The sequence below is a fragment of the Hemiscyllium ocellatum genome, chromosome 13, assembly GCF_020745735.1.
Source record: "Hemiscyllium ocellatum isolate sHemOce1 chromosome 13, sHemOce1.pat.X.cur, whole genome shotgun sequence".
NCBI lineage: Eukaryota > Metazoa > Chordata > Chondrichthyes > Orectolobiformes > Hemiscylliidae > Hemiscyllium > Hemiscyllium ocellatum.
Genome location: NC_083413.1, coordinates 7,592,856 through 7,605,932, shown reverse-complemented (window position 1 = coordinate 7,605,932; position 13,077 = coordinate 7,592,856). Strand labels below are relative to the sequence as shown.

General features: G+C 44.5%; 2 protein-coding genes across 9 annotated transcripts in view; one reads left to right on the top strand and one right to left on the bottom strand.

Annotated features, from left to right (window-relative positions):
* The window catches only part of dipk2ab (divergent protein kinase domain 2Ab), a 244,311-nt gene extending 239,616 nt beyond the window's left edge, over positions 1–4,695 (bottom strand). The window contains exon 1 of one of the 3 annotated variants that reach the window (XM_060834527.1): positions 4,678–4,695. The gene's annotated coding sequence lies outside the window, so the exon portion shown is untranslated. Of the gene's footprint in view, positions 1–3,251; positions 3,537–3,706; positions 4,447–4,677 lie in introns of those variants that run through there. The other 2 variants (XM_060834525.1, XM_060834526.1) reach the window with 2 other exon arrangements.
* A 570-nt stretch (positions 4,696–5,265) lies between these two features.
* Positions 5,266–13,077, top strand: part of LOC132821417 (uncharacterized) — a 74,803-nt gene continuing 66,991 nt past the window's right edge. The window contains exons 1-2 of one of the 6 annotated variants that reach the window (XR_009645311.1): positions 5,266–5,353; positions 6,833–6,891. Coding sequence is in view for 1 of the 6 variants with exons in the window: in XM_060834000.1 (XP_060689983.1) it covers positions 6,361–6,586; positions 6,833–6,891 (285 nt within the window). In the remaining 5 variants the exon portion in view is untranslated. Of the gene's footprint in view, positions 5,354–6,039; positions 6,183–6,345; positions 6,587–6,832; positions 6,892–7,120; positions 7,208–13,077 lie in introns of those variants that run through there. The other 5 variants (XR_009645314.1, XR_009645312.1, XR_009645310.1 and 2 more) reach the window with 5 other exon arrangements.

Below are 13,077 nucleotides of genomic sequence, written 5' to 3'. Positions count from 1 at the left end.
ATCTGTAATAAGCTCCTGAACAAAAAGTTGTTCAAGATTTCAGCATTACTCAAGAAATTTAAACAGCATTGGGAAATGAAGGAAGACAAATGCCCACAACAACAAGTCCCACAGATTTCTCTTCCCACATTGTCCCTCAACACATCAGGATCCTGACCTTCGGACATCACTACTGACCTTATTGATCTAACACTTATTTGTAATGAGGGAGAAGATTTTAAGAGTTATTTAAAAGAAAACTTCAACAGCTAACATTCAGTACTCAAAGTATAGGTGATACCTTTTTTCTAAAAACCCATTTGCAGCTGAAATCGTGCAATGTTACACTGTCTCAACAGTAAGAAACATTTCAAGGCACATCACAGGAATTTTATGAAACACCGCTTGACATGAAGTGACCTGAAAAATTGGAGAAAATGATCAAGTGTTTGCTCAAAAAGATATTTCTTTTACAACATTAAAAAGAGGGGATTAAGAGATGGAACTCTCGGGCTTAAGTTCCTTGACAGCTAAAGGCACAGCTACCATTGCAGAAGAAATTAAAATTTTAGATGCACAAGCCACCAGAATATGAGGTTTGCAAATACCCTGCAGAGTTGTATTAATCAAATTGCACTATGTTACAAATCTTAAGCATATCAAGGAATATTTTTTAATAGCGCTTTTGAAAAATGACTGACGGTAATAGTTTGTGACACAATTTTACATTTCAATAAACAAATCAATTTTCATTGAAACCTGAGGAGAAAAAATTCTTCGCAAGCAATCGGGTAATTTTGGGTGCAATTTGCCCAAAGTTGTAAATTCAAATCTGAATGCACAGATAATTCAGCAATACGGTTAGCTGGCAAGATGAGGATCAGACATTAGAATGTGTTAAATTGCATCGCAGTAATTCAAAATAAATTGGTAATCAGGAGACTATTGAAAGTGAATATAACTAACCATCCAAGACTGAATGTCATTTGGTGAGATCATTTCAGTTGAATGACTTACACAGCTGACAAGTTAAGAACAGTTTTTGGATACGTTAGAAGTTTTTTACTGCTAGTTGACAATGTTTCCAAATTTGTCCTTGGGCAGCACATGGTTTAGCTGAATGTTTCACCTCACCTGGTGTCTCGGTAACTAAGCATCTGACCACCAACCATAGAACATCTTGTTTAGCTGTTTCTTTTCTGTTCCCTATACCGGAGTAAATTCACTTTGATCATGCCGAGTTAGCATTGCTCAGAGTTCATGATTTTTTAAAAAAGGCATTACACATGCACTGCATAAGCAGTTTAAATTAGTGCCAGGTCCACCATTTGGAAGTAACCTCACTTTACATAATTAAAACGGATTGTAAAAAACTATTGAACAATGTTGCTGGTTAGTTTTGTTGCAGCCAGTTGCACTAATTTTGTTAAATTATATTCAAAGCATATTTTAAGTTTGGTGGATGTTACGAGCGACTTCAAGTTCCACAGACAAGCATAATTCTCAGATACTTGCAATTTAGAGCTTGATTCAGAGGAATGATGGCATAGCATATTGCACAATGTTCTTAAATGAGGCGCAAAGATCACCACAACTCAATCTGTACTGAATGGAATATGCGTTCTAAATTTCACTGTCTTTTGTACTGGGTTGATTGAATTCACTGCAAAAGAAAAGCACAATATCAGCAGCAATGTCAAGGACACAATGTTCAAGTTTAAATCATACCAATGGTGACTGAAGTGAATGGACAATTGTCTGACTACATCTGATGATTCCCAGTGGTTTTTTGCCTCCCAACTGGAGGTTGGTAAGCCACTGCACATGGAATGCAAATTTACCAACCCAAAACCAAGCATCAATTCCAGTAGGACTCTTCAGAAGTTCTGAAGAAAAGTCTCACTAGACTCAAAATGTTAACCTTGTTGCTCTCTCCACAGATGCTGTCGGACCTGTTGAGTTTTTCCAGCATTTTCTGTTTTGCTTTCAAAGTTCCAGCACCTATAGTATTTTGTTTTCATTCAACTCTGCATCATTTGCTTTCAAAGTAGAGATTGCATACTAAACTCTATAACCAGAAAAGGAGCTGAAAGGGTCAAAGATTCATTGCAGGAAGATTCAGTGCACCCACCTATTGCTGAGACTGTCAAGTAAATAATATCCTTCAGGATTCTGAATACTTGATCCATGTTGAAAACAACAGCTACATAATTAAAACTATTCAGTCTTTCATTTCCTTAAGGAAAACACCTGAAGGAGATTTACAATGCTGAATGACATTACAAAATCCATCGAGCATTTTTACCAAAGCACATGCAAATTTTGTGCTGCAACTCCTTAACAAAATCACTACGCATTTGAGGAATCTAGCAGGGAAAATGCTTCCATAAAATTTGAAGTTACTTAAAAATAGTCTCTAATGAGAAAAGTCTATAAACGTATGCTTCTGGCAAATGCAGGTACCAGACTAGTTTTCACTGAAGGATTCTGACAGACACAGCACTTAATCTGTACTAAACACCACACACTATTAGCAGGTGAAGCATTAACTGTTTAACTTCTGAGTAATCAAGGAAAATACTTCCTGAATATGAGGAAATTTGATAAATAAGCTAGCAAAGAGCACAAAGTTATTTTAACTATCTATCCTCAACCACAGTTTTACTTGCAGACGATAAAACACAAGAACAAAATAATAGTAGTTTAATAATTTGCTAAACTTCATAATGGGTGGGGTGGTAGACAAATATTTGGAATCTGGCACAAAGCCAAGAGAGTCTTTCAGATATACAATAAAAATGTCTACCAATTTTAAGTAATCATATTAAAATGTAATTTTTTTGTAAAGTCATTGCATCCATCAGAATGTCAAATTTTACTATCCTTTCAATAAGCAGCAATCTTCCTGTAAACACACACCTAACATTTGTAACATCCGATTCAATGTCACCAATTCTTCGCAACCAATCGCCATACAACCTAGAAACCGAGGGGACTATTAATATTAGTACATAAGAGCTCGACAGCTTTTGACAAAGTCACATTTTCATCTCTGCAACTTCTCCGCTGTGGGCTTTCGCATCAATCTGAAGTAAGCAAGCTTGATTACTTCTATTTTACTCAGCGAAGCAATTAAAATTCACGTTACATGCAAAAAATAAGATTCACTTATCGACTCAGAATTAGACAGTAGATTTTAAGCAGCAGTTTCAGACCACTAAATCTCTCCCCGAGTGAAGCCCTAATGTGAACGTGGACAAAACTGCGTTTACCTAACATTTTTTTTCCTCTAAATCATCTTTGCGGGACTTGATCGTAACGCATTTAGGATCGAAGACATCCGATCTGCTGCCCAAAGATGAGGCTTTAACCCGAGCAAATATTTCTATTCAGCCTGGCTATGGACGTAAATCGCTTTCGAACAGAAAAGACGAGGTAGAAAAATAATTTCCAGGTCCAGTTCATAACACAAGTACTTTTCTGATCCCCTCGGCTGCAGCTCTGAAGCAAAGTGAAGGAACTCAACACTTAAATTTCAAATAAGATCAGTTGCAAGGACAAAAGAGGCCCCTTCTGTGAAGGAATCGAGTCGAGTAATGAACAACACTGTGGCTTTGCAACGCCAACGTAACAAAAAGTGCATTTTTAAAAAAAACTGCAAAAACTGCAATCTGCATTGATTCACCATCCCCGCAGTGTAAGCCAGGTTTAAAAAATATATACTCACCTCAAAAGTTAAACTGCGAAGGATAAATCAATTCCAGCAGGAGGGGAGGAGGATAGAGAGAGAGAGAGAGCATCCAGTGAGTGCAGCTTCGGTAGTGTTTAAAGTTTCTAGGAGTCTGCACAGTCTCAGGGCTCCATCTCTTGCTGGAAGCAGAAACAAGAGTAGGGCTTGGAGAGGATGGACGGCGGAGGGGGGAGGATGGGAGGAGGGGGGTGGGGGTTGATAAATGCAATGATCTGTTTGGATTGTGCGCCCTCTTTAGCGCTGAAACAAAGCACAGGACCCTCTCTCCTCGCCCCCCTTTTTCCCCTTCAATTTCGAACCAACGTTATTGTTACTGTTGTTGCTGGACGTGTGGTGGAAATCCAGGAACACCTACACCTTACCCCCCGCCCCTGCCAAACCCCTGGAGAAAGTAGCCCTGACCATTTGGCCAAAACAAAAACAAACGACTTGATTAGAACAATTGTCCAAGTGGAGAAAGGGATTGGGGGGAAGATAAAGAAAGAGAAGATGGTGAAAGGGGAGAATGGGGAGGAACTAACCAACGTGTAACTTTAACCCCAGAACTACATTTAAAGGCAGAATATAAAACAAAATATAATATCCCTGGCACTTTTCTACAGCCAGTCACTGATTTCAGCTGAAAGCTGCACAAAACACAAAATAAAATAGGAAGCGAAACAGCTGAAGGGACGCTCTTCCATTGATAGAAGATTAACTATCACCTTCTTTTATTTTTGTCTCTATCAACCCCGTCCAAGGCACTGGTTTCCCCCCTCCCCTCCTCTTCTTTCTCTCTTCCCCCCCTCTTTTTCCTTCCCTCCCTCCGAATCTGTTTATTTTATGCAGGCGGCCGCCAAAACTCTAAACGAGAGGGGCGGGTGAGGTGAGAATGGATTTAAATGTTAAAATAAAACTCTGGGTTATGATTGTTATTTCCACTCTTCTTCATCTCTCCTCCTTCACACCTCCTTTGCTCCTGTCCTTCCTTCCTTCCTTCCTCTCCCTCTCAGCCACAAGCCTCGTCCGGCAGCGGGAGCGCGAAGCCGGAGGCTCACCGAAGGGGGCGGGTCACTCTACCGGATGCCCCGCCCTCCTACACGGTTAGACCGCCCCGTTGCCAGGCCCCGCCAGCCCATTCGCTTGTCGAGCCGTCGATTAAGTGCAAGGGGCGATGTCCGCGTCCCGCTCGACTTTTTGATTGGACGCTTGCGAGGTCAATCAGCGCGGGCTTTTGTGCCCAAAATACTGCTTTCCGATTGGTTTGTCCCGCCGTCAATCAGGAGCGTGGGAAGTTGGGGGCGGTGACTGTTTTCCGAATGGTTCCAATCAAGGGTCGGGTGGGTCCGAGGATGAGATCGCTTTTCGAATGGTCAACTCTGCCGTCAATCAGCAATGAGTGCGTGAGGTTGCCGCGGATACTGATTTTCAATTGACCAAATGCGCCGTCCATCACGCGTGGGCTGGGGTTTGTATGAGATACGTCTTTCCGATTAGCCAGACGCAATCACGGCTCCGTGAATCGTCAATCAAGGATTGGGTAGGTGAACCCGCTTTTCGATTGGTACATTCGGCCGTCAATCAGTGGTGAACGTGCGTGTCACGAATACTGGATTTCGATTGGTCAGACGCGCCGTCTATCAGGTATGGGAAGGGACCTGTGTCAGATACTTCTTTCCGATTGGCCAGGCGCATCCGGAGCTACGGGGTGGGATCCCATAAGACCTGTTGTTCGATTGGACTCCCCTGCCGTCAATCAGAGAGGGCGGGGCTTTGCCTCGGATACCGCGTTCCGATATGATGTCTGAGCCGTCAATCAACGTTGGCGTCACGTGCTTTGGATAGCATTTCTCGAGTGTTAAAATCAGTAACTGCTGGAAAATATTACCAGGGTCTGGCTCCTTCTGTTGTGTGAAATCAAAGCCTAACGTTTCGGTTCCAGTTCTGAAGAACGGTTACTGGACCCGAAAACCATTAATTCTGATTTCGTTCCACAGCTGCAGCCAGACCCCACTGAAATTTTTCCGGCAATTTCTGTTTTTGTTTCAAATTTCCAGCTTTGTCATTATACGAAGGGTGATTACTTGCCATCAATCAAGGGTGGTCCACCACGGATACCTCTCTCCGATTGGCCTGCCGGGCCGCTACTCAAAGAAAGGAGGGTGGATCCGCACGGAACGTCGTTTTCTGATTCAGCGATCGTCATGTCCATCACGTGGGTGGGCGGGTCCCTGCACAATAATGTGAACCAATTGGCCTACGCTGCTGTCCATCTCAGGGAGGCCCCGCTCGTGTGCGCCGTGTGGGTTTGGGGGGGGGGGTGCAGATTTCAGCTTGTTCTCCGAGCTCTCCTAGCGCGCGATTATAACTTTTTTCCCCAAACATGTATTCGATAGTAAGCACCGTTTTGCAAAGAAAATCAAATTGGAAATTCATTAGCCCGGACAGCTGTTCTTACGCGTGTGAGAGGAGAGTGAGTGAACGGGCCTGCCTGATTTGCAAACCTTTCTCTTTGCATTCGATTCTAAGCACCCCTCTGCGCGTTTTGCAAAGAAAGAACAGGGAATTAAAATTTGGGGGAGTGCATTAGGCCGGCGAGATGCTCCTGTGCGTTGTGTGTGAGCCAGTGGTCACGAGGGTGGCGCGCGGGAATGGAATGGTGTCGGTTAACGGTTGAAGGAGGACGACAGGCGGCCGGGCGCCGCCATGTTCCCGTCCGTGTCAGCGGCTGTCAAACTCGGCAATGGAGGGGAGGCGAGGGGGGGCGGGCAAGGCTGTGGCTTCTCCTCTTCCCGCCCCCTTCGCCGCAGGTTTTGATTTTCTTGAGGGAAAGGGTTTCCGGCAGGCGCCTCGCAGGCAGGAAGCGGCCAGCCGCAGGTAATTGCCCACCGACGGCCTTCTCGTTTCTAAGGCAAATCAGCCAAGGTAGTGACCCCTGCACTACCCTCCGGCCCAGGAGGGGAGTAAGTGGGCGATGCTGCTGTCCGAGGAGCCCCTTGGTTACCCCCCCTCGGGGGGGGGTGGGGAAGGCCTGGCCTGGTTTCGTGTCTGGGACCAGCGCCGTGCTCTCCTTCGGCCTCTTAATTTTTCTTTGATTTAATCTATTTTTTTTCTAATCTCAAGGACATTATTACAAACTTCGGGAGCAGGTGAGACTTGAACACAGACCTCCCGGCCCAGAGGTAGGAACACTACCGGTACGCCACAAAGTGCCGGTCTTTTTGTTTGGGATCCTGAAGGATTGAAGGACACAAGCGTTTTTTTTTAAAAAATCTTCCAAGGATTTATCTTCTGCTCTTACACTGAGGTGTAACAAAACGGGGATATGGAGCCACAGAGATGTGCAGCATAGAAACAGACCCTTCGGCCGATCAGGTCCATGCTGACCCAGCTATCCTGAATTGATCTAGTCCCATTTGGCCCAATCCTCGTAGGAGCAAATTCCTGCAGAGGCTGGAATCTGAATGGAAAAGCAACACATGCTGGAGATCACAGCAGGTCAGACAGCATCCATGGAGATTTGGTTAGATTACCTACAATGTGGAAACAGGCCCTTCGGTCCAACAAGTCCACACCAACTTCCCCCCCCCCCCCCGCCCCTGACGAGCAACCCACCCAGACCCATTCCCCTACATTTACTCCTTCACCCAACACTACGGGCAATTTAGCATGGCCAATTCAGAGGGAGAGCAAACTAACACTTGGAGTTCAAAGTTTGGGAGAAGATTTGTAGCTCGGGTGCTCATTGTTGTGGTTCTGTTCGCCGAGCTGCTATGAGTCCAGAGATGGGTGTGCCGTTGATTTGTTCATATATTTGTTTGTTGAATGTGGTGTGTTGTGAGGCACAGGTCCAGTAATTTGAGTATGCCATCTTTGTTGATCGGTTCAACGTCCTGTTGTCTGTTCTGAATGTCCAGCAGGTTGGCTATTGTTTCTCTGGCTAGGGTTTTGTCGATAGAGGTGAACAATGCCATTACATTGAATGAGACCATGGTTTCTTCCTTGTCCATGTCTGTATTTCTGATGATGTCCAAGAATTCCTGTGTTGACTGTATAATGTGTCTGGATCCGCTGATCAGGTATTTCAGTTTCTGCTGTAGCTCTTTAGCCAGTTTGTGTGATGGTGTCCCTGGTCTGAGTGGGATGTCTGGTTTGTGTAATTTAGGTAGTTTATAGACTCTGGGGGTGTTGTTGCTTTCAGGTTTCATTCTCTGTAGGCCAAACCTGGTTATCTGTCCGTTTTTTTGTAGGTTCCTCAGTGTATTGTTTATCCTATTAGTGAGCTGTGGGGTGGGGTCAAACCCTCTCTTTTGGTAGGTTTTGGTATCTGTGAGTAGTTGTTGCACTTTTTGGATGTAGTCTGCTTTGTCCAGGATGACCGCCATTCTGCCTTTGTCTGCTGGTAGTATGATTATGTTCTTATCGTTTCTTAGTGCTTTTAGTGCTTCCCTCTCCTTGGTGTTGAGGTTATGTGTTTGTCTTTTCCTTGTTATCATCTTTACGTAAAAAATGAGGTCTGCAGATGCTGGAGATCACAGCTGCAAATGTGTTGCTGGTCAAAGCACAGCAGGTTAGGCAGCATCTCAGGAATAGAGAATTCGACGTTTCGAGCATAAGCCCTTCATCAGGCCCCCACCTCCATTCACCTATTGCACGCTCAGCTACCTTATCCCCAGCCCACCCCCTTCCCATTAATCTCTTCACCCCTGAGGTTCTCAGTCTCATTCATGATGAAGGGCTTTTGCCCGAAACGTCAATTTTCCTGCTCCTCAGATGCTGCCTGCCCTGCTGTGCTTTTCCAGAACCATACTCTTGACTTCAGCATTTGCAGTACTCATTTCCGTCTAGCTCATTCCATATATACACCACCCTCCATGTGAAACAGTTGCCCCTTAGATATACAAACAAGGAAATCTTAGATTAGATTAGACTTAGTGTGGAAACAGGCCCTTCGGCCCAACAAGTCCACACCGACCCACCGAAGCGCAACCCACCCATACCCCTACATTTACCCCTACCTAACACTATGGGCAATTTAGCATGGGCAATTTAGCATGGCCAATTCACCTGACCCGCACATCTTTGGACTGTGGGAGGAAACCGGAGCACCCGGAGGAAACCCACGCAGACACGGGGAGAACGTGCAAACTCCACACAGTCAGTCGCCTGAGTCAGGAATTGAACCCGGGTCTCAGGCGCTGTGAGGCAGCAGTGCTAACTACTGTGCCACCGTGCCGCCCACAAAATACAGTCCATTCCCCTGGAAGCTAGCCAGTTTTACTTCTGTTTTGAACATGATCACTGCAGCAGGGATTAAAGCAGCATTTTTTAACAATGCTGCGGTGGGAGAGTTGATCAGCACAAATGGCAGCGGTGGTTAAGCCACAGATGGAATACTGTGTGCAGTTTGAGTGGATGATGGTCCCCTTAAGCTAAAATATTAAGCCAGAGACCCTGTCATGATTTGGGGACTGGGATTCAAATTCTGCCTTAGTTGATGGTGGTATTTGAATTCAATAAAAACATGGAATTGAAACTAATGATGATTGTTGGAAAATCCTGTCTGGCTTACTAATGTCCTTGAGGGAAGGAAATTGCCACCCTTACCTGGCGTGGCTTCATGTGACTCCAGACCTGCAGCAATGTGATTGATATCTAATTGCCATGTGGACAGTTGGGGATGGGCAATAAATGCTGGTCCAGTTAGTGACGTCCACATCCTCTGGAATTTTTTTTGAAATGGTTCTGGTCACCATTCATATCAGAAGGACATGGTAGCACTGGAAAGGGTGCAGAGCATATTCACCAGGATGTTACCTGGGATGAGTTATCTGATGAGAGACTGAGTAGGTTCTCTGAATCCCTATGCAAGTTTGCGTCTGTCTCCCTGATGTAGAGAAACCACCTCAGGAGAAGTGGATGCAATAAATGAGGTTAGAGGAAATCTCCTCCAAGGCAGTCTTTGAGATACACAACTATGCAGAATTGCTCAACAGAAAATTAAAGCCAAGTTTAGTACCCATGAAAATGGCCTCAACCATGACCTTGGGTTCATGTTGCACTACATGTAACCCCACTAACTGTTCTGTATCTGTAAAATCTTTCTTACTGTCTTGGTTTGACACCATCACCTTGATAACTTTATTATGATCTCTCTACCTTAATTAGTTTGTACCATTTTGGATTGTTTGCTACTTTGTTTAGATTCTTGGCATGTGACCCATTGCTTTTATGTTATCCCAGCCGTTTGGTTTGTTTTCAGTAGCTCCTTGTTTTTAATCTTTTGTAATTTTCTCTCTGTCTCAATTAATCGGGTTATAAGTCACCCCTTCACTTGCTATTCAGATGTTGACACATTGTTCACACCATCTGACACTTCTGATCACTTGCAGAGACTTATTCAGCATGTCAACACCCCATTCACACCATTTGTATGATCTTTTGATCACTCTGCTGATAAGTTCTGTGCCTGTGTGCTTCTGTTTGCTCCATCTGCTGTATGAACAACACTCCCGATGATGAGTTAGTAAATTCACGGATGAACTAAGGTCGACAAAGATGTGGATATTGCCAAAGGATGTTGTGGCTTACAAAGGGACATAGATAAGGTGCAGAGCTGGGCTGAGAAGTGGCAAATGGAGTTTAATGCAGACAAGTGAGAGGTAGTTCACTTCGGAAGAAGTAACAGGAATGCAGAGTAGTGGGCTAATGGTAAAATGTTTGGCAGTGTCGATGAACAGAAAGATCCCAGCGTCCTGGTGCATTAATCTTGAAAGTTGCCATCCAGGTTGATAGGATTGTTAAGAAGGCATATGGTGTGTTGGCGTTTATTGGTAGGGGATTGAGTTTCAGAGCCACGAGGTCATGCTGCCACTGTACAAGACACTGGTAAGGCTGCACCTGGAGTATTGCCTGCAGTTCTGGTCACCGCATTATAGGGAGGATGTCGAAGCTTTGGAAAGGGTTCAGAGGAGATTTACTAGGATGTTGCCTGGTATGGAAGGAAGGTCCTACGAGGAAAGCTTGAGGGAACTGAGGATGTGTTCAGGATGTTTTCATTGGAGAAGAAGGTTGAGAGGTGACATAATTGAGACATACAAGACAACCAAAGGATTAGATAGGGTGAACAGTGAGACGATGAAGGTTAGCATGAAGGACTCTCCTTCTCAAACTCTCCCTTCATCCGAGGCATGGTCACCCTCAAGTTAAACCACCACCACCACCAATCATTTCACCCGAACAGAGCAGCTGGTCTGGTAAGAAGACTACAGCAACTTCACCTTTACCTCATGTAATCTTTTCTTTCCCTGCTGGTGCAGACCTCAGCCCATGATTTCTATTTCCATTCCCATGCCCTTCGCTTCTTTTTCCTATACCTTCTAGATCATTCACACCTATTGCCATGCCACCTTTCATTTCTTGCCTCACAGATATATTATTCTCCCAATTTGCAGCCAAAACATTAGTATTCCTAACCCCCTCACTCTCTAAGCTGTCCCAGCATGTTTCCTCTTTAAATATTCTATGGGGGTGCCAGTGTTGGACAGGGGGAACAAGGCCAGAAGTCAGATGACACCAGGTTATAGTCTAACAGGTTTATTTGAAATCACAAGCTTACGGTGTGAACATACATTGAACATAGAACGTTACAGTTCAGTACAGGCCCTTCAGCCCTCAATGTTGCGCCACCTTGTGAAAATAATCTGATGCAATCTAACCTATGCCATTCCACTATTATCGAAATGTATGTCCACTGCCAATTTAAATGCCCTTAACATTGGCGTGTCAACTACTGTTGGAGACAGGCCATTCCACGCCTCTACTACTCTGAGTGAAGAAACTACCCCTAATATCTGTCCTACATCTATCACCACTTAGTTTAAAGGTATGTCCCCTTGTGTTAGCCTTCATCATCTGAGGAAAAAGGCTCTCACTGTTCAGGTAAAAAATGAGGTCTGCAGATGCTGGAGATCACAGTTGAAAATGTGTTGCTGGTTAAAGCACAGCAGGTTAGGCAGCATCCAAGGAATAGGAAATTCGACGTTTCGGGCATAAGCCCTTCATCAGGAATGAGGAGAGTGTGCCAAGCAGGCTAAGATAAAAGGTAGGGAGGAGGGACTTGGGGGAGGAGCGATGGAGATGTGATAGGTGGAAGGAGGTCAAGGTGAGGGTGATAGGCCGGAGTGCAGTGGGGGGGCGGAGAGGTCAGGAAGAAGATTGCAGGTTAGGAAGGCGGTGCTGAGTTCGAGGGATTCGACTGAGACAAGGTGGGGGGAGGGGAAATGAGGAAACTGGAGATATCTGAGTTCATCCTTTGTGGTTGGAGGGTTCCCAGGCGGAAGATGATCAAGTTGAAAGTCTGTAAAAGCCAGAAGTCCTCAATGAATGTGATCAGCAAAATGAGTCTCTGATCAGGAATTGGCTGATGTCCTCTGCAGCTATCCCTCTATTTCAGGATGATGTCTAGTCAGGGTTGTGTTTTGCCATGATTGTTAATGACACTAAATAAGTTACTTCTGCACCCATAGGTCTTTCAGCATATGGAGCAGGATGACCCATGAACTGTGGGATCTGGAGTGCAGGATTTGTGTTTTTTGCCACCAGTCTATTCTGCGTCATCAAGATGTGACACAACATGTGATGAAGGTTATAGAGATGTACAGCATGGAAACAGACCCTTTGGTTCAACTCGTCCATGCTGACCAGATAGCCCAACCTAATCTAGTCCCATATGCCAGCACCTTGGAAGTGGAGTCACAGGTAGATAGGATAGTTAAGACAATGTTTGGTCTGCTTTCCTTTATTGGTCAGAGTATTGAGTACAGGAGTTGGATGTCATTTTGCAGCTGTACAGGACATTGATTAGGCCACTGTTGGAATATTGTGTGCAATTCTGGTCCCCTTCCTATCAGAAGGATGTTGTGAAACTTGAAAGGGTTCAGAAAAGATTTACAAGGATATTGCCAGGATTGGACGATTTGAGCTGGAGGGAGAGGTTGAGTAGGATGGGTTAAGAGGGATATGGCTAATTTTCTTCTACACACTTAACAAATTCCTCTCCATCTAAACCCTTAACACTATGACAGTCCCAGTCTATGTTTGAAAAGTTAAAATCCCTGACAATAATCACTCTATTATTCTTACAGATAACTGAAATCTCCTTACAAATTTGTTTCTCAATTTCCCTTTGACTTTTAGGGGGTCTATATTACAATCCCAATAAGGTGATCATCCCTTTCTTATTTCTCCGTTCCACCCAAATAACTTCCCTGGATGTATTTCCAGGAATATCCTCCCTCAGTATAGCAGTAATGCTATCCTTTATCAAAAACACCATTCCCCTCCTCTCTTGCCTCCCTTTCTGTCCT